The sequence below is a fragment of the Nipponia nippon genome, unplaced genomic scaffold (genome assembly GCF_047370975.1).
Source record: "Nipponia nippon isolate SJK-2023a ecotype South Korea unplaced genomic scaffold, ASM4737097v1 scaffold_32, whole genome shotgun sequence".
Taxonomy (NCBI): domain Eukaryota; kingdom Metazoa; phylum Chordata; class Aves; order Pelecaniformes; family Threskiornithidae; genus Nipponia; species Nipponia nippon.
The window spans coordinates 2,940,691-2,959,567 of NW_028262350.1; the positions used below are offsets into that span (position 1 = coordinate 2,940,691).

An 18,877-nucleotide genomic window follows, 5' to 3' on the forward strand; every position below is an offset into this window, starting at 1 on the left:
GAGAGTCTGGGGGCTGCCCTGGTCTCCCCGGGGGGGAGCACCCCTGCACAGGGCCTGTGCAGCACCCCCGGGCAAGCGGGCTAATTAACGGCTTAATTAAGGGTCCTGGGAGGAGGTGGGACAGGGCGTTAACCGCCCCCCGGTGCCCTGGGTCACCCCGCAGCCCCAAAATACGAGTGTGGCCCCCGCACCGTCCCCCTGGCCACTCCATGCTCTGACCCCGTGTCCCCCCCCAGCGTCCCTGTCCCCTCCCGTGTCCCCACCCCTGCCGCTGTCCCCCCATCCCCTCCCACCCCCCACTCCCCCCCGTCCCCCCGCTCCGTGTCCCCTGCCCTCCCCAGCGCCCTTCCTCGCGTGTCGCGCTCCCCGCGTGTCCCGCCCCACGGCCCGCCCCCTGCCCGCTCCCCCGCCCCCGTGGGGGCCGCCTCCGGTGGGGAGGCGGAGCGACCGGTGCGGAGCCGCTTCTTTGGATAAGAGGCGCGGGGCCACGGGGATGGGCAGGTGGAGCGCGTGAGGGCACCGGCAGCGGTACCGGCAGCAGCGGGGCAGGGCGGCCCCCAACCCCCCCCCCCCCCGACGGCACTTTTGGGGGCTTTCCCGGTGTTGGGCTTTTTTTTTTTTTCGGGTTTGTTTTTTTGCCCCCCCCCCCCCCCCCCCTTTGGCTTTCCCCGGGCCGCCCCGGCTCGCCCCCCGCCCGGGGCCACCGGGCATGGAGGGGGCGGCGGGAAGCCGGCGAAGCGGGCATCGTTGAAACGCGCCCGGTTCCCGGTCCCGGGGCCGCCGGCGGGGACCCCATGAGCGGCTGAGCGGGGCCGGTGCCCCCCGCCCGTCCATGGGCGCGCTGGAGCCGGGCACCGGAGCCCTCCGCCCCGCCGCCCCCATGCTCAGCGGCACCCCCAGCTTCGCCAAGGAGCCACCGGGTCCCCGGGACGCCGCCGCCGCCGCCTACTACGGTGATGGGGGGGGACCGGAGCCGGGAGCCCCCCCGTTGCCCTACGGTGCTCCCGGAGGCTTCGGCACTCGGTTCCTGGGCCCGTGCCCGGCTTACCGGGCACCGCCGCCTCCCGCCGCCACCCCGGTGGAGGGTTACGCGGTGGAGGGTTACGCGGGTGCGGAGCTGTACGCGGGCGCGGAGGGCGCTTACGCCCCCGGGGCCGCCCCGCTGTGCCCCCGCGCCGGGCCGCTCTGCGCCCTGCCCGGGTACCGGGCGGCCGGTAAGGTGCAGGTGATGCTCAACAACTACCAGCTCTGGGCCAAGTTCCACAAGCACCAGACCGAGATGATCATCACCAAGCAGGGCAGGTGAGCCGGGGGACCGGGGGGGGACCGGGGTGGGGGACCGGGGGGCACCGGGACAGAGACCGGCAGTGGCACCGGGACCTGCACGGGCATCGGAGAGGAGAGGATGGGGATCCGGTGTGGGCAGGGCTACAGGCAGGGATGCTGGGGTGGGCATGCAGGCAGCGGGGAGGCAGAGAGGGGTGTGGGACAGGCCGGGGGGCTGCGGGGTGGGCCGGGGGCGGTCGGCACGGTGAGGGGCTGGAGGCTCCCGCCTCGGCTCCCCGAAGGGCGGGAGGTGTGGGGGGGTGTTTGTGGGGCTGGGGGTCCCCGTCTGCCCGTGTGAGGGGGGGGGGGGGCGTGCGAGAGGGGATCCCCGTCCCTGTGGGTTTGGGGGCGATGTCTTTCTGTGTGGGCAAAGGGAAAAAGTTGGGGAGTGAAGCGGACCAGACCCCCACCCCCCCCAATCTCGTTTTCTAGGGGAGTTGAGGCTTGTGGAAGGAGAAGGGGGTCTGGGGGTGTCCCCACTCATGTCGGGGTGGGAGAGGGGGGTCTGGACCTCCCATGTCCAGGCAGGGTTTGTTGTGCCAGGAAGCTCACAGAGATGGTGCCGGTGCCGGAGGCCTGGAGGCAGCGTTTATCCGGCCTCGACCCACGGGCCAGATCCAGAGCTCAGCGCTGCAACAAGTAGTGAGAGCCCAGTGGCTGCCGGGGCCCGGGAGGGTGCCAGCGGCCCCAGCCACCCCACGAGCACAGTGGGTGGGTGGGTGACACCCCCTCTACGTGCTGTCCTCCCTCCGGGATGGAAATCCCCCACCCTGCTCCGTGGGGCAGGCGGAAGCCGGGTGCCCCCCATGTGCCTCGGGAAGGGGGAGCATTTCGGCAACATCCTGGGTGCCAAAACAGCCGTTGGTGACACCGCAGCCGGGCATCTGCTGTCCCCTCTGTGCTGCCTCCCGCCTGGGCTGTTCACAGGCTGCGGGTTCCTGGGGCTGGGGCAGGGTTGGGGGGTATGCGGGGGGCTGAAGTCCACCCCACCTCTGCCAACACCCCTGCTTGCGGGGTGAGGAGGGGGCCGGGTGCGATGCGGGCCCTGGGGGGCCGGGGGGTCGCCCTGACGTGGAGCAAGGGGAGCCCCAGTGCTGGTGCCCACCCTGAGCCCGTCCTTTGGCCCCGGGCTGCAGTCTGGGAGGTCTCAGTGGGATCGTGCTGGGGCGAGGAGGGGGGTGTGAGCGTGGTGGGGCTGGGCACGGGGCTCAGCCCCCTCCGGATCAGGCTCAGGGGCTATGCCGTGGCTCCCAAAAATCCGCAGCAAGGGGGGGGCAGGGCAGCGCACACCCGCTGTGTGCAGGGCAGCTGGCAGAGACCCCCCCAGCTCCTCCTGCTGCAGTGACCCCCCCACCATTCCTCCGCCCAGGGGTTCCCTCTCTGCCCAACGCCGGGGCTGGGCGCGGGGGCTGCCGGCAGCGATGCTCTGCGCCCTCTCCCCTTCCCTCCCTCGGCCGAGATAGGCGGTGTCACTTTGATGCTGAGACCAACCTGCTTAATGTGTTGGAAGTCTAAACACGTTAGGGCCGCTTGGTTTACCACAGCCGTTCCCAGGCCTGCTTCCCCCCGCTGGGCTGGGGGCCACTCAGCAGCAAACCGGCATCAACACGGATGGGGTGACGTGTCCCCAGCATCGGCCAAGGGGGTGGCGGGGACGTCGGGGCCCCCCAAATGGTTGTTTCGCACCTGCCATCATTCAGGTCCCACAGGAACCCGCTGAAATTTGCCCCGTTGCTTTCCTCCTCTCTCTCCCCAGCTGTTGTGGTAGGTGCTGGGGCAGTGCCCATCCCCGCTGTGTCAGGGTGGCTCAGGATCTGGTGCTGAGGGTCTGGAAACTGGTGTACCCCCAGAGATCAAATCCCCTCTATCCCACTCTATGTCTGGCCTCTGCTGCCGGCTCCCAACCTGAAACCAGGTCGTTTTGGGGCTCTTTTTTCCAGCTCCATCCCACCCGATGGCTCTGCAGAGGGGCTGGGGTCCGGGGGGGATGTGCTGTGTGCTGGGGGGGGCTGAGGCAAACCCAACCTGGGGAGACGTCAAACTCAGAGCCACAAAACATCCGTTTCCCCCCAACCCTGAGCTGCTTTTGCAAAAATCTCTGTGCGGGGCCAGGCTGCAGCGCTGCTGAGACACAGGAAAAACCCCAAAGTGGGGGCTCGAGGGGGACGTGTGCCCTAAGGCAGGCACCCACCGGGCTGGGGGGCTCTGGGGCGGTGCAGGCGCCCCGTCTCACTGGGCTGCGCTCATCCCTCAACGCCGGTGTCCCTGGGGTGCAGCTCCCCGCGTCCCCACAGAGAGGAGCTGAGGCCGGGTGGGAGACAGCGGCACCAGGGTAAACCTGGTTGGGTGCTGGGATTTATCCCCGCTAGCCGCTTCCCTGCCGCGCTCCTGCCCCTCTGCCCCGGCTCCGACACACCGTCCTGCGCCATCCCACGCCATCCCGTGCCATCCCACGCCATCCCGCGCCCACTCGGCCCCGGCAAAAATAATTTCCTGACAGTTTCCCACGCAGGTCCCCATCCCTCCTCCGCACCCCATGGCTCTCGGGGCTCAGCCAGGGCAGGATTTCTGCGGAAACCCCCAAGGACTCGCCATCACCCCGGCTGCAAAGGGCCCGGGGAATTCCTGCCACGGGTTTCTGCTGTGAAGCCAGGACTGGCTTTGCCTTCTGGGGGGACACAGGGGCTGGATTTGCATTGGGGGGGGGGGGCTCGGTGCTGCGTTTGGGGGTGCAGGGGCTGTCTTTGCGTTTGGGGACATGAGGGATGGCATTGCCTTTGGAGAGGACGCTGGGGATGGCTTTGCGCTTGGTTGACACAAGGACGGGCGTTGTCTTTGGGGGAGACGCGGGGGGCAGCTTTGGGGACACAAGGGCTGGGTTTGCGTTTGGCAAACATGAAGGTTGGCTTTGGTTTGAGGGGTGCCGGGGGTGGCCATGCATTTGGGGGAACACAAGGTCTGGCTTTGCCTTTTCGGGGGGACTCAGGGATGGTTTGCTTAGGCCGGCAGCCACTGTTCCCATGCAGGCTGGGCTGGGGGGACCCGGTGCCCGGCTGGCAGCTCTGCGGGGTTGGAGGTGGTGGCGTAGCCGTGCCGTGCAGCCATGTAGCTGTGCCATGCACCTATGCCATGCTGTGCAATGCAGCCACGCAGCACCGCGCAGCCACGCCGGGTCACCGTGCCGTGCCGAGCAGCCATGCAACCGTGCAGCCATGCAATGCAGCCACGCAGCGCCATGCTGCCGTGCCACACAGCCACGCAGCACCATACCGCCGTGCCACGCGTTGCCGTGCAGCCATGCCATGTCACCGTGCCATGCTGAGCAGCTGTGCCGTACAGCTGTGCCATGCAGCCAGGCGGTGGGGGCGGGGGGCAGGTGGAGCGCGGCAGGGGCTGCGCCGATCTCCCACGCGGCCGTGGTTCTTGCGGCTGCTTGGGTTGGGGCGCGCTGGGTTGCCATTGGGAGAGGAGGCAGCTCAGGAAGCCGGCAGCCCCCCCGGTGCGCTGCTGGGGTGCAGGCAGGGCTGGGCAGGGGGGCCACCACTGGCTGGGGGGGGTTGCGCTCCTGGCCCCAGAGAGGTTTGCAGGTGGCTGGTCCCCAGATTCCCCTTCCACCTGGGTTTGTCCTGGACCCTCTGTCCCTGCTCCCTGTGTCCCCAGTGTCCCCAAGGTCCCATGTCACCTAGCATCCTCTTGACACCTGTGTCCCCTGGATGTGCCGGTGTGCCCCCAGCTCCCCGTGTCCCCTGGCTCCCCTGCCCCATGGCCACATGCCCCATTCCCCCCTCCAACCCCCCGAGCTGAGGGGTTCATGCAGGGACAAACCTCAGGGCAGCCTGAGAGCCGGGAACCCCTTCCAGAGCCCCAGAAGCAAGAGTGCAAAGGGGGGGAAACCAGAGGTGCCCACCAGCTTTTGGGGTGCATGGGGGGGGGGGACGGGGGGGGAGCTGGCCAGGGCATCCTGCACCCCACCACAGCATCTCCCAAACCGCAGGGGCCAAACCCAGGGGAACCAAGTCCTGCGCGAGCAGCAGCCCCCGGAGCTCGAGCTCCAGGGATTTAAAAATAAACGCGAGGTGTGCATGGTTTCGGGTCTTACCCCCGCCCTCCCGTGCCCCGGCCGAGCCCTGCGGTTTGCACCACGGCAGTGTTTGAGCTGTAACTCTCTCTGCTCCGCCGCCAGCGCGAGGCTCGGGGAGCCGGGGAACTGGTGGTGTCGGAGCAAGCAAGGTACAAAAAAAACCCAGAAAAAGGCTGGTTTCTTCCTCCCTGCTACTTGCAGCAGCTTGGGGCTGGTGCAACACCCAGCCTGGCTGCTTGCCCCGGGGCCAGCCATCACCCCTGCTCGCTGGTGTGCCCGGAGCCGGTGACGGAGAGGACTTTGGCACCCGGAGCATGACGGTGGCGAGGCAGCACCCTGTGAGAGCTCGACAGGGGCTCGGAGGCAGCGCAGCCCCTCTCTGCTGCCCTTTGATGTGGCTGTAATTTTTATCGGTGGCAGGAACCACCTTCCCTTGACACAGCCGCATCTCGCTCGCTCCGGAGATGTGAGCCCCGGGGGCCACCCGCTTTTGGCACACAAGTGGCAGGACAGGGGCTGCGAGGGCTCGGCCGGACACTGGGGTACGCGGGATGCTCAGGGACACCGTCCATCCCGGCCCCGGGGAGCACGTGTGCAGCTCCTCACCACGAGCGCCGCTTTCTTTTTCTTTTCCCCTCTCTCTCGCAAGGGCAATTTTGAGTCAGCAGCACCCGGCATGGGCTGTGCACGCTCTTTCCACCGCTCTTTGCGTGCCCCTTCCCCGGTGCTGCAGCTCTGCCCGAGCCGTGCTTCCTGCCAGGGCCACGGCCGATCCCCCGTGCTCCTGCCCTGGCACCCGGAGCTGGGTGTGCTCCTGGCCCCAGCCCCTCGCTTTGCTCCTCGCCCGAGTTTTGGCCCTTCTGGCCCCGCCAGCTGGAGTGCAGGGGCAGGACGGCGGCCCGGGGGGCTCGGCTGGGCTCCCTGGTGCAGCGGCCCCCTTGGTGCATCGTGCCATCCCTGTCATGAGCTCACAGGTCTCTGCCTTGGGGCTGGTGGGGTGCACTGGGGGTTGGGGTGGCCAGGAGCAGGCAGGGCAGCAGGGCATCCCCTTCCCATGCTGGCGAGGAGGCAAAGTGCCCCACCAGCCCCCTGCCAGGGGTGAGTCCTGCTGGTGGGCAGCCCCGCTGCTGGCTCCATCCCTCGCTCCTGCTGGGATGATGGCCGGGCTGAGGTCAGCTCCAGGGAGCAGCCCACCCTCCCTGCCCAAACCCGGCCCGGACACCTGGGTTCCCTTCTGGCACAGGGGGAGGCGGAAGCTCCCAGCCCCTGGCGGGACCCCTTGGCCAGGCGAGGCTTTCCGGGGCCCTTTCGGAGAAGCCCCAGCACCCGCTTTATGAGAACTGCCAGTGCTTCGAGGAAATGCAGGGCGGGGGCGAACGCAGCCCCTCGCTGCCCCCCACCCTCGCCCACCGGGTGCCGGCAGATGGGAAGCCGCACAGCCCAAGGGAGGGAGGAAGAGGAGAGGCGAGAGGGAGGGGGCCGGGGGTGTGCGGGGCTGCAGCCCCCCAGCCCTCTTTCCCCGGGGGGGTCAGGATGAATTCCCCCATCGCCCCATGTGTCTCTCAGCCAGGCAAAGCTGGGAGGAGCACTGAGGGCCCTCCGCATCCCCCGTGTCGGTCTGTGTGGGGGGGCTCCATCCTGCTCCCCGCCGGTGATGGCTCGTTAACGCGGGTGACACTAATGGGGTGGCGGCGCCAGGGCTGCTGGTGCTGGTTTCCAGCTCCGTCCACCAAAACTCCAGCAGGTGCCAAAATGCCATGGTTGAAGAGCCAAGCTCTGCTGGGCAAGGGGGCTGAACCAGCGACCCCGGCCACGGCTCGAGGCCCCGTTGCAAACCCAGGCTGGCAACTGGGGCTACTGGGGCTGGTGATGGAAAGGAAGGACTGAACTTGGAGGGAGGGGTGTCAGCTCTCCTACCCCAGGGCTGGGATTTGGGGTCCCCCCCCCGGTGTGGGGGGACAGCGGGGTGCAGCCCCACGGCAGGTGGCAGCTGCAGTCCCCAGGCCGCAGGGTCCCCCCCGGCCGTCCCGTCCCCTTCCTGCCCTTGGCGCAGGCTGGCGCCCAGCCCAAAATAGCAACGGTGTTGGTTTCCGATCCGGAAGGTGCTCGGGGAGGGGGAGGAAGATGCCGGGGAGGGGGGGATCGGCCCCGAGAGCATCCCCCAGCTGCCGGGGTCAGTCAGCTCTTCGTGGGCACCCAGCCGGGTGCGGGGGGGACTGGGCATCATGCTGCCTCAGTTTCCCCATCACCACTCTGCAAGGCAGAGCTGCCCCCTCCCCGTGCAGCCCCTTGCGCCGGGGGCTGAGCCGGGGGGTGACGATGTCTGCGCCTCTGTCCCCTCTCCAGGCGCATGTTCCCATTCCTCAGCTTCAGCCTCTCCGGGCTCAACCCCGTGGCCCACTACAGCGTCTGTGTGGACGTGGTGCTGGTGGACCAGCATCACTGGCGCTACCAGGGCGGCAAGTGGGTGCAGTGCGGCAAAGCCGAAGGCAACATGCCAGGTACGGTCCCCCCCATCCCCTTCCTCATCCTCCTCCTCCTCGCAGTGCCGGGCAGGGGGTAACCCCATCCCTGCTGCCCCCTCCCCAGGGAACCGCCTCTACCTGCACCCCGACTCGCCCAACACGGGCGCCCACTGGATGCGGCAGGAGGTCTCCTTCGGGAAGCTGAAGCTCACCAACAACAAGGGCGCATCCAACAACGTGGGCCAGGTAAGGGTCCCGCCGCCATGCCGGGCTGTGCCAGGTCCCCGTGTGCCCCCCCCTGACCGCCCGCTGCCCCCCCAGATGATCGTACTGCAGTCGCTGCACAAGTACCAGCCCCGGCTACACGTGACGGAGGTGAAGGAGGGCGAGGGCGAGGATGCGTACCCCTCCCCGCACACCCACACCTTCGCCTTCCCCGAGACCCAGTTCATCGCTGTCACAGCCTACCAGAATGCCGATGTGAGTACAAGACCCCTCCCAGTCCCCAGCATGGGGGTACCCCCCCAAGCAGCCCCCCAGCAGCACAGACACCCCAGCATCCTCCCAGGGCCACAGAAACACCCCAGTATCACCCCAGCATCACAAAAACCCCCCAGAACACCCCCTGGTACCCCCCCAGCACCCTCTAAGGTCCCCAGCATCACGGAAACCCCAATGGCACCCACCCCAGGCTCCCCCCTCTGCCAACACCCCTGTCCACAGCATCTCCACAACCCCTGGTAGCCCCCTGCATCCCAGTACCTCCCCCTGAATCCCTTCAGCATCCCAGTACCCCTCCCTCGCCCCCAGTACCCCCTGCATCCCCTCAGTACTCTGCAGTGCCCCCCCAGCATCCCAGCAATCACCCCAGTGCCCCCCCCCAGCACAGCCTAGGCCACCCACGGGTGCTGGGGTGGGCATCCTGGGACAGACCGGGGACTCTGGTGGGGCGGGGGCTGCTCGAGGGGAAAGGGATGGGGCGGACATCCCGGGGGGCAGGCTGGCAGCAGCCCCAGCCCCCGCCAGCTCCGTGTCCCCCCCCAGATCACGCAGCTGAAGATCGACCACAACCCCTTCGCCAAAGGCTTCCGGGACAACTTTGACTCGTGAGTGTCCCCCCCGCCCTCCCACCACTCCCCCCATTCCCAGCTGGCAGGAGGGCATCCCTCCCATTCCCACCCTGTGCCCCCCAGGATGTACACGGCCTCGGAGGGCGACCGCCTCACCCCGTCTCCGCCGGAGGGTCCCGGCTGCCAGCAGCTCCTGCCAGCTCCCCGCTTCCCACCCTTCCTGCCCGAGCAGTACCCGCTGCCCTCGGGGCGCTTCTTCGGTGGGGAGCGGGGGGCTCCGCTGCCCCTGCCCCCCAAGGACCCCCCGCGCTGGTACTTCACCCCCCAGCAGCCGCCCGCCGCCGGGGCGCTGGAGTACGGCGGCTACGAAGCGGGGTATGGGGGGGGCAAGCTGGTGCCCTACGGGGTGAAGCCCTTCACCCTGCCGCCCACCCATCACCCCCCCTTGCCCTACTACCCCGAGGGGCCGGGGGGGTTCGGGGCAGCAGGGGGCTGGAGCCCCGGGCAGTATGGGCCCAAGGGCAGCCCCGGGGCTCTGGGCTGGTACCGGGAGCCCCGGGAGAAGGGGAAGGAAGTGGAGGGCTGGCCCCCCGAGCCCCCCGCCACCACCTCGGGTGACTCCTCGGACTCGGGGCTGTACGAGTGCAAGCGGCGGCGGGTGTCCTCGTACCCCTCCAGCGCCGAGAGCTCCCCACCACCCCGCAACGGAGACCTCTACGACAAGGACCTGGGTGCCGACAGCGGCTACTATGGCTTCTACGGCAACTGAGCCGCACTGGGGGGGGGCTCAGACACACCCCTCGGGTACCCCAAGGCCACAGGAGATGGGTGCAAGGGGTTTTGTGTGTCCCCCCGCTATTTAACACCCATATCCCGGGAAGGCTTGAGCGGAGCGGGGGGCTGCAGCCAGACAATCAGCCCCCGGTGCCGCCCCGGTGGGGCTGCGGGGGCAAGCGGGGAGGGGATATGGGGGAGGGTGGTGGGGTTTTTTTTGTTGTCTGTGGTTTTTAGGGGGGGGGGGAATGCTGAGGTATTTATTGAGCCCACGCGTGCCTGGCGTGGGGCCAGGGAAAGCAGCATATCTTGCAATAAAGGGGACACTGCGGGGCACGGCTCTTTGCTCTCCTCTGCGGGCAGGCGGGAGGGAAACTGAGGCACTGGGGAGGCTAAGGGACACTTGCCCCCCCCTCGCTGGGGGGACCCAGGTGCCCTGGGCTGGGGGGGGGTCCTGAGCCCTGGGGCCAGTGGCAGGGAGAAGAAAGCTCTTTGCACACCCCAGCTCTTTGCAGCCTTTATTAAAGCAGCCCCTGTGCACAGCTGGGGGGGCTGGAGGGGTCTGCCCGCCCGCGGGCACCCCTGGGCCCCCTGCTGCCCTCCCCCCGTGAGCCAGGGACCCCCTGTGTCCCCAGGGCAGGGGGGCACCACCAGCCCCTGCCCCCCGAGTGCCTCAGGCAGCCCCGAGGCTCAGCCCCGGGTCGGGAGCGGAGGCACCGCCTGTGCCCCCCCGTTTTGTATCACAGTTTTGCTTAAACACCGGCAAAACGGCTGGGGAGGGGGACACCGCACCCCCAGTGCTGAGGGGACCAGCCCCGCCGCTGGGCGCCACTGCTGCGATGAGCTGGGGGGGGGCTCAGCGCCCTGCGGGGGGGTCGCTACCAGAGCACCGCGCTGTCCAGGTGGGCGAAGCCAGGGTCCAGGCGCAGCTTCCAGTAGGTGTTGTTGGTGACCCACGACTCCTTGCCGTTGGCATCCGTCAGCCGCCTGGGGGTGGTGGTGGGGGTCACGTCTGGGGTGCTATCAAGACCCCCAGGGGGTCTCCCCCGTTCCCCGAGTGCCCCGCATCCCCCTGAGCCATGGGGTACCCCCGTGCCCCATGCATCACCCCATACGCCAGCCCTGGGAGCCCCCCCGGCCCCCTCCGTGCCGGACCTGAAGAAGCGAGCCTGGTGCGTGATGTTGTTCTCCTCCATGACCCGGCGCCGGTCCCGCTGTAGCTGCTCGATCTGGCGTTTCTGCGTCTCGGCCGCCGGCACGTTGCCTTCCTCCAGGTACCTGGCGGGGGGAACACGACAACATCGCTGTAATGAGCTGGGCAGCCTCAGCACCCCCCCTCCCCGGTGCTGGGGTGCTGCTCACCGCTGGTCGGGGCGCAGGCGGGTGTCGGTGGAGGGCAGGACCCGCCGTAGCTCGGGCGTGAGCTCGTTCAGCTCCAGGGCAAACTGGGTGAAGCCGTAGTTCCTCTCGTGGTCGCGGGGCATGGGGTCTGCAGGGTGGGGGGCTCAGTGCTGAGACCCCCAGGGTGGGGTATCCCCCCCCCCAGTGCAGTTCCCCCAGTCCTTACTGGCTCTCCAGATGCACTGGCCCGGGGCAGGCCCACGGTGCAGCCCCTCGTGCCACTTGCCGGCCAGGCGCTCCACCACCGTCCCGCTGCGGCTCAGCACGGCCCCCTGCACCTCGTTGGCCCCCGCGCCCCAGTACCGCGCCTGCGGCCACAGCGGGGTGGGTGGGGTGGGTGGGGCCGGGGCGGGGAAAGGGTGGGGCCCTGAGGGGTGGGGCACTGGGAAAGGGGGAGGGCCATGAGTGATGGGGCGGAGTCATTGGGAAAGGGTGGGGCCTTAAGTGAGGGGCGGGGCCATCAGGAAAAGGGCAGGGCTTATAGGGAAAGGGTGGGGCCATGAGTGATGGGGCGGAGTCACTGGGAAAGGGTGAGGCCCTAAGTGGGGGGCGGGGCCACTGGGAAAAGGGCAAGGCTATTGGGAAAGGGTGGGGCCATGAGTGATGGGGCAGAATCTTTGGGAAAGGGTGGGGCCATAAGTGAGGGGTGGGGCCATTGGAAAGGGGTGGGGCCAGGCAAGGGGCGGGGCAACAACAGTGTTTAGATTAGCATGGGGGCAAAGGGGCGGGTCCACATCCAAAGGGCCAGCCAACGGTGATGCAAAGGAGGGCGGAGTCAGGAGCCCATGGAAGGGGTGGGCGGAGCCCATGGAGTAAAGGGCGGGGCCAGGGAGGGGTGGGGCCACTGGAAGAGGGTGGGGCCGGGCAGGGCAGGGCGCACCTTGCAGAAGGTGATCTTGCAGTGGTAGGAGGCGTCGCGGGTGTTGCGGATCAGCACCTCCCCGTAGTGCTCGATCCAGCGGGGGCCGCTGAGGACGTTGTGGATGCACGTCGTCACCTTGTTCCACTCAAAGTGGTCCCCGGTCCTGCGGGCACCGCTGCACCGTCGGCAGGGCGAGGAGGGAGCGCGGGGCCGCGCCGAAGTGGGGACCACCCACCGGGGCCGGGGTCTCACCTGGGCAGCTGGACGTTGACGGTGCCCATGGGGACGATCTCCAGGGATTTGCCCCAAAATTTGTTCTTCCACCTCATGTCTGGGGAGGGGGTGGGAGGAGGTGAGACCCCCCCGGCCCCCTCGCGTGTCCCCAGCACCCTCCTCGGCACCCACCTTGCCAGAAGATGAAGTTGTCGGACTCGGCGTGGCAGGCGGAGATGGGAGGGTGGTGGCAGACCTGGAGGGAGGAAGAGGGACACGCCACCGCCCCGTCCGGCTCCGTCCCCCCTCCCGGTCCCCGTCCCCGTCCCCACCTGCTCGCTGATGAAGCGGAAGCCGCGGTCGGGCCGCACGCACTCGTAGGTCTCGCCCAGCACCGGGTTGAAGGGCTTGCTGCCCGCCCGGTAGTAGGTGGAGGCGTAGGCAGACACGGCGAAGGCGGCCACGTAGACCTGTCACCGCAGCCACCACACTGCTGCCACCGCGCTGGGGCGTGGCATCCACTGGCCCCACCCCCCGGGGTGTGGCTTCCCTCGACCCCACCCATTGTGGGCATGGCATCCCCGTGTCCCCTGAGCCCCCCGTGTACCCCCCTACTCCCACATGTCCCAGGAGATCCCGTGTCGCCGGGCTCCCCTGCGTCCCCTAAATCCTCCAGCCCCCCACGTCCCTCCGAGCTCCCTCCGTCTCCCCTGAGACCCCCTGCCCCTCCCGGCCCCGAGCCCCCCCATATCCACCGAGCTCCCCTTACCCCTGTGTTCCCCGAGCTTCCCTGGGTCCCCTGAACCCCCCAATCCTCGAACCCCCCAAGTCTCCCCGTGTCCCCCCAAGCTTCCTCTGTCTCCCCCGAGCCCCCTCGTCCCCCAAGTCCTCAGCCTTCCCAAGCCCCCCGTGTGCTCCACGTCCCCTGTGCCCTGGACCTCCCTGTGTCCCCCAAGCCCACCAAGCCCCCCGTGTCCCCCAAGCCCCGCTGTGTTCCCTGAGCACCCTGAGACCCCCGTGCCTACCGAGCCCCCTGTGCCCCCCTTGTCCACTGAGCCCCCCAAGCTCCCCTTGTCCCCCGTGCCCCCTGAGCCTCCCCATGTCTCCCAAGCCCCTCTTGTCCCCTGAGCCCCCCTTGTCCCCCATTCCCCCCGAGCCTCCCGTGCACCCCTTGTCCCCTGAGTCCCCCAAGCCCCCCTTGTCCCCTGAGCCCCCCGTGTCCCTCAAGCCCCTCTTGTCCCCTGAGCCCCCTGTGACCCCCAAGACCCCCAAGGCCCCCTTGTCCCCTGAGCCCCCCGTGTCCCCCCAAGCCCCCCATGTCCCCCAAGCCCCTTTTGTCCCCTGAGCCCCCCCGTGTCCCCCCGTGTCTCCCAAGCCCCTCTTGTCCCCCGCGCCCCCCCCTCACCAGGCGCTGGCGGGGGTCGCGGGCGCGGCTGGCGCGGTCCAGCAGCGCGCTGTACTCGAGCTCCTCGCAGAGGCGCTGGAGCGTGTTGAGCGGCTCGTTGAGCTGCACGGGCAGCGCCACGCGTGACAGGTCCTTGCCCACGCTGCTCCGCAGCAGCCCCCACAGGCTCACGTCCCCCGGCGGCGCGGGGGGGGCGGGCAGGCAGCTCCGCCGCCGCGGGTCCGGTCCCGGCAGCTCCAGCGGCGGCGGCTCCGCAGGCACCCCCGGGCCCTCCGCTCCTGCCGGGCACCGGGCGGCGGGGCCGTGGGACGGAGTCGAGTTCCCCCCGAGCCCGGTGTCGTCGTCCCCCCACCCCGTTCCGTACCTGTCGGGGGGCGGCCCGGCCCCCCCGGTTCGGCCGCGTCCTCGCAGGCGCTGGTGGTGGCCTCGCTGATGCACGACTCGTCGTCCGAGGGCTGGGGAGGCGCGGGGGTCCCGGGTGGTGGTCTTCCACCGGGGAGGGGGTGGGAAGGAGGGGCTGTACCGGGCAGGGCCTCCCCGGGAGGATGGGACGAGCCCCGGGTACCGGGGATGGGCGGGGGGCGGGGGGGGGCGCAGGACGGGGAGGGAGTGGGGGGGCACCGCCAGCACCCGGGCCCCGCCACCGGGCTCAGAGAGTGCGGAGACCCCGAGGGTCCGGAGGGGGGGGGGCTGCGGGCGGGTGGGGGGGATGTGGGGGACAGAGGGGCTGGGGGGGCCTCAGGGAGCGGGGGGGGCGGCTCCCGGGCCAGCTACCGGGGAGGGGACGGGAGAGAGAAGGGCAGAGATGAACCCACAGCAACAGCGGGAGGGGGACAGCAGGGGGGTCTGCAGAGAACCCCCCCAGCAGAGCCCCGCCCCTTGCTCACGGCCCCGCCCCCCGGCCGAAGCCCCGCCCCACCTCGTTCTCGGAGGAGCTGGCAGAGAGGAAGACCTCGCAGGCGTCGAAGAACTCGGTGTGCGAATCGGCTAGCGAGACGATGCTGCGGTTGGAGAGCTGCTGCTCCCGGCCCTTGGCCGGCAGCGCGTCTGGCTGCGGGGACAGCCACCGCCTCAGCCCCCCATCCTGGGTGGGCTGCCCGGACCCCCCACCCCATCCCGGCCTCCCCCTGACCTCGTCAGGGTGCAGCGAGGCGAAGGAGTCCAGGGTGGTGTCGGAGGAGACGGAGAGGGAGTGGAAGCGGCGCAGGGCGGCCTGCGGAGGCAGGGGGAAGCTGAGCCGAGCCCCCCACCCCAGCCTGTCCCCTCCAGCCAGCGTGGGGCTGATGGGGAGCGGGGGATCGCCCTGCTGCTGTCCAGACACCCAGCACCGGGCTGAGACCCTGCCAACTCGCTGCACCCACCGGCACCCCAACAGCGACAACCCCTGGGCTCCGGCAGGACCCAAAGCCAGGGGCAGCCCTGCCCAGCCCCCTGCAATCCCTCACCCCGGTGTTGCCAGCACCGCCCTGGCGTGGGGCTGAGCGCCGCCGGTCCAGAGCCTGCCGCATCTCCTCCAGCCGGGCCCTCTCGGCCGTCAGCGCAGCCACCACGCTGCTGAGCGAGCCGTGCACTGCCGGGACACACGGGCAGGCGGTCGGGCTGCAGCACGGCACCCCAGCACCCACCCTGCTGCCGCTGGGACCCCCAGCGGGCTCAGCCCCCGCCACCCCATCCCACCTTTCTGGGCCAGGACCCAGAAGCTCCTCTGCAGCTGGCTGTACTCAGGGGGGAGGCTGAAGGGCAGCTGACTCTGGGACGGCTCCAGGTAGCGCGAGAGGTTGGGGACGGAGCCGTGCAGGCGGCCCACCTTGGGGAGGGGGGACATGGGGGTCAGCGGGGCCCTGGGGGGCTCTGGCCCCGGGCAGCGGCTCAGCCGGCAGCAGGCAGAGCTCGGCAGGATGCCCGCTCCCCCTCACCCTGCCGATGGTGTCGTCTTTGGCAAAGCTCTGGGTGCACCAGATCTTGGTGGTCCTCCTGCCCTTCTTGGGCCTCTCTGCGGCGGCGGCCGAGGGCTGTGAGCGAGAGGAGGGGGCTGGAGCCGGACCCTCCCCGGGAAGTGGGGCTGCCACACTGGGCAATGCTCAACCCCGTGCCCGCCGCTGCCCCGTTCACCTGGCTGCCGGAGATGAGGGGGGCCGAGGGGATGCGGTGCAGGGCCTCCAGGCTCTGCAGCATGTCGGTCAGCTCCTGCAGCTTCGCCTGGCACTCCGACAGCTCTGTCACGGTCACAGAGCGAGCCCGGTCAGTGATGGGGGACGGGGCATCCCCCCGCCACCCCGTGCATCCCCTCCCGCCCTGCTCACCGGCCGAGCAGCGCTCCAGCCCCTCGCTATCCTTCAGCCAGGCGTTCACCTTGTCCCGCGAGCTGGCGAGGGTGGAGAGGGCAGGGGCACTGCCCGAGGGCAGGATCCGCGTCCATGGGCCCTGCAGCAGGGGAGAAGGGGCACCGCCGGGGCTGCCATCGGGAGCCCCGTGCCCGGGTGCTGCCTCGCATTGCCACCCCGAGGTGCCACCCACCTGGGCGTAGGTGGGGGTCCTCCCTGCGGGACCCCCCCTGAGGCAGGGCTCGGGCCTCTCGCCCTGGTGATGGGCGCAGAGGCTGCTCACCCAGCTGGCAAAGAGCTCCGGGGACTTGATCTGTGGGACAGGGGCAAGTTGGGGCGGCAGGGACCTGGGTGGGGGTTACCCAACGCCCCCAGCCCTGGCTCCAGCCCCCGCCAGCACCTTGAGGTGGTAGATGTTCTCCTCCGTGTCCAGGTCGATCCGCTGCGCCTTCTTGTTGACGGACATGACGGACTGACGGACATCAATGGCTCCGTGCAGTTTGCCCTTGAGGACCTGGGGGAGCCCAGGGATGCCTGTCAGGGGGAAGACCCCCTTCCTCATGGGGGTCATGGGGTCTCCCCCTCCCCAAGCCCTCAGGGAGGCTGCACGGACGCAGCCCGGCCCCACACTCACGTCCTGGCGTGTGGTGGCGTATTTTAGGATGCCGTTTTCCAGCACAAAGTACCTCTGGGGACAGAGAGGGACGAGGGTTGGCGGGGGCAGGTAGAGACCGGTCCCTGCAGACCCCCACCCAGGGGCCCAAATCGCCCCAGGGATGGGGACGGCACCCGGGACCAGCTGGGTGGCCGAGGGATGGCTCCCGGTGCCAGCTCTGCCCCGTTACCTTGTGCCAGCCCTTCAGGGGCCATTTCCTCTTCTTGAGCAGGTACCCCTCGTGCGGCTGTGGCTCCTGGCCCGGGCTGCCCCGCACCCGTGGCTCCTCCACCACCTCCCAGCTCTCCGAGCCCTGCCAGGGACGGGGGTCACCACAAGGGTCCCCTGGCACTGGGAGCAGCCAGGGTGCTCCCCACCCTGTCCCCAGGCAGGGACACTTGGTGCTCCCCAGGGGACAGAGCATCTCTGTATCCCCCCTCTTAAAGTGGGGTGAAGCCCCCCGGGGCCAGCCTGGGTGCACCACTGGGATCCTGCTGAGCCCCCCTGCAGCCTGGAGCCCCCCGACCTGCTGAACGCTGCTGTGCTTGGAAGACACGGTGCTGTTGGAGCGCGACAGGGCTCTTTTCGGAGAGGACAGGTCCTTCTCGTGGCTGCCCATGGCCGGTGAGCGGAAGGGGATGGGGGACCAGGCCAAGCCCCCGCTCCCATCTGCACTGCGGAGCTGGTGGTCCGAGCTCGGCCGTCACGGCCCGGGCAGTGGGAGCCACTGCGAGGAGGGGACATCACATCAGGAAGCCCAGGGAGGGCATCTCCCACCCTGCCAGCAGTTTTCATGCCCTGCTGGACACCCTCACCCCTTCCCTGGCGGGCACAAGGGCTGGGGGGGGATCCTCCTGCCCCCCGGGAGCGGGGAACCTGCGGCCGGGACCCAGAAGCTTCCGCGTGAGATGGAGCCTTCGACCCACCCAGCCTTATCTTGCCTCCGCTGCCCAGCCCTCGCCCGCCTGGCGGGTCCAGAGTCCGGCCCCGCCACCCCACGGGGTCGGTGCCACGGGGCAACCCCGCGGCGGGCACAGCCGGGAGGCCGACCCGCAGAACAGAGATCAGGATCAGCCCCAGGCCGTCCCAGCACCCCAGAGCCAGGACATGCCCCCTAGAACCCCCGATCTAGCCACGCTCCCTCCCAGCAGAGCCTTCCCTTTGCCCTTCCCAAGTACAGCAGGAGGAAACTGAGGCACGGGGAAGTTTCCCCCTCCCACGCTGCCCCTGCCAGGGTACCCCGGCGTCCCGGCTGCTGCTGTAGCGCTGATTCCCTGGAAAACCCTGGGACGGCGACCAAGCCTCGGCACCGGTAACCGCAGCACCGATAACCGCAGCACCGGTACCCGCGGCACCGCGCAGCCCTGCTCTCAGCGCAGAGGACGGGGGGCTCCCACCGCAGCCCGGCCCCCCCCGCCCTGCCCAGCTTGGCAGCGAGCGGAGACCCCCCCCCGGGTGCTGCCGGGGGGCCAGGAGGGACCCCGGGGGTCTCCAGCCGCCCCCTCCGCCTGCAGCCCCCGAGTGCTCCGGGCAGGGCACGGCCGTGGGCGCGACCCCCGGCAACGCGGCGGGGAAAAGCCCGGCCCGGCGCCCTCCCCTGCGTGGGGCAAAGCGCACCCCCGTGTCCCCCCACGCCGGTGTCAGCCCCCCCCGGACCCGGCTGCCGGGGGGGTCCTGGCAGGGGGGGGGCCCGGAGCTGGAGACCCCCGCCGCCGGGTCCCCGGTGCTCACCTGGGCGGGCGGCGGGCGGGCAGCCGGGGCCGGTCGCATCCTGCCCGGCGGCTGCAGGAACCGGAACACGGAAGGAGGCGGAGGCGCCGGGCCGGAGCCGCTCGGCTCTGCCCCCTGCACCGTGGAGGACCCGGAGCCGCCAGCGCCCCGCCGGGGAACCGGGATTCCCCCTCCCCGCCGCCGGTTGTCAGCACCGAGCCGGACCCAGCCGCGTCCCGGGCACGGACCCAGACCCCCCCGCCCGGTATCGGTGATAGCTCCGGCCGCGGAGCCCCGGACCCCGGGGGGGTCGTGCACCAGGAACGGGCTGGCCCCGCTCCCCCTTCCCAGGCCGGTCCCACCCCGGGGGAAAAACCCCAGCCCACGGGCTCTGCCCAGGCGGGGCGACCCCCGGGAGAGGCACCACCCCGCGGGGGGGCCGGGGCCCTCACCCCCCGGCTGTGCTTTAGCCCCCTCCCGGGATTGCCTTCGCCCACCCTGCAGTACCACTCTGCTCCAGGAGCCCCCCGCAGCAGCACCCGGCCTCCCCCCAAGGCATCGAGGGGCAGGAACCCCCCCACCCCCCAAAAT

At 70.1% G+C, this 18,877-nt stretch overlaps 2 protein-coding genes across 3 annotated transcripts; one reads left to right on the forward strand and one right to left on the reverse strand.

Annotated features, from left to right (window-relative positions):
- The first annotated feature begins 657 nt into the window (after positions 1 to 657).
- TBX21 (T-box transcription factor 21) lies at positions 658 to 9,867 on the forward strand. Its single transcript, XM_087770111.1, has 6 exons — positions 658 to 1,302; positions 7,754 to 7,908; positions 7,997 to 8,118; positions 8,194 to 8,352; positions 8,917 to 8,978; positions 9,066 to 9,867. Exons 1-6 carry the CDS (start codon positions 833 to 835, stop codon positions 9,709 to 9,711), a joined length of 1,614 nt encoding a protein of 537 aa, XP_087626237.1. The 5' UTR covers positions 658 to 832; the 3' UTR covers positions 9,712 to 9,867.
- Positions 9,868 to 10,318: 451 nt separating this feature from the next.
- On the reverse strand, positions 10,319 to 18,372 carry OSBPL7 (oxysterol binding protein like 7). 2 transcript variants are annotated; one of them, XM_087770043.1, is made up of 23 exons: positions 18,308 to 18,372; positions 17,103 to 17,303; positions 16,767 to 16,889; positions 16,556 to 16,609; positions 16,322 to 16,435; positions 16,115 to 16,234; positions 15,901 to 16,021; positions 15,710 to 15,813; positions 15,514 to 15,609; positions 15,275 to 15,404; positions 15,043 to 15,167; positions 14,730 to 14,810; positions 14,517 to 14,648; positions 13,962 to 14,052; positions 13,598 to 13,875; positions 12,525 to 12,662; positions 12,385 to 12,448; positions 12,232 to 12,310; positions 11,998 to 12,142; positions 11,284 to 11,425; positions 11,079 to 11,205; positions 10,872 to 10,994; positions 10,319 to 10,703 (listed from the first exon to the last, which is right to left on the reverse strand). In XM_087770043.1, exons 2-23 carry the CDS (start codon positions 17,193 to 17,195, stop codon positions 10,595 to 10,597), a joined length of 2,589 nt encoding a protein of 862 aa, XP_087626169.1. In that variant the 5' UTR covers positions 17,196 to 17,303; positions 18,308 to 18,372; the 3' UTR covers positions 10,319 to 10,594. The 2 variants fall into 2 exon arrangements, with proteins under 2 accessions (XP_087626169.1, XP_087626170.1); XM_087770044.1 differs by lacking the exon at positions 14,730 to 14,810.
- Between the last annotated feature and the right edge of the window lie 505 nt (positions 18,373 to 18,877).

Excerpts from the sequence above, each read along its gene's own strand:
- TBX21 (XM_087770111.1), top strand. The coding sequence starts at position 833 with ATGGGCGCGCTGGAGCCGGGCACCGGAGCCCTCCGCCCCGCCGCCCCC. Across the intron at positions 8,119-8,193 it reads CATCCAACAACGTGGGCCAG|ATGATCGTACTGCAGTCGCT; the intron begins GTAAGGGTCCCG and ends CTGCCCCCCCAG. Across the intron at positions 8,979-9,065 it reads TTCCGGGACAACTTTGACTC|GATGTACACGGCCTCGGAGG; the intron begins GTGAGTGTCCCC and ends TGTGCCCCCCAG.
- OSBPL7 (XM_087770043.1), bottom strand. The coding sequence starts at position 17,195 with ATGGGCAGCCACGAGAAGGACCTGTCCTCTCCGAAAAGAGCCCTGTCG. Across the intron at positions 15,168-15,274 it reads CTGGGTCCTGGCCCAGAAAG|TGCACGGCTCGCTCAGCAGC; the intron begins GTGGGATGGGGT and ends GTGTCCCGGCAG. Across the intron at positions 14,649-14,729 it reads CCTCGCTGCACCCTGACGAG|CCAGACGCGCTGCCGGCCAA; the intron begins GTCAGGGGGAGG and ends CTGTCCCCGCAG.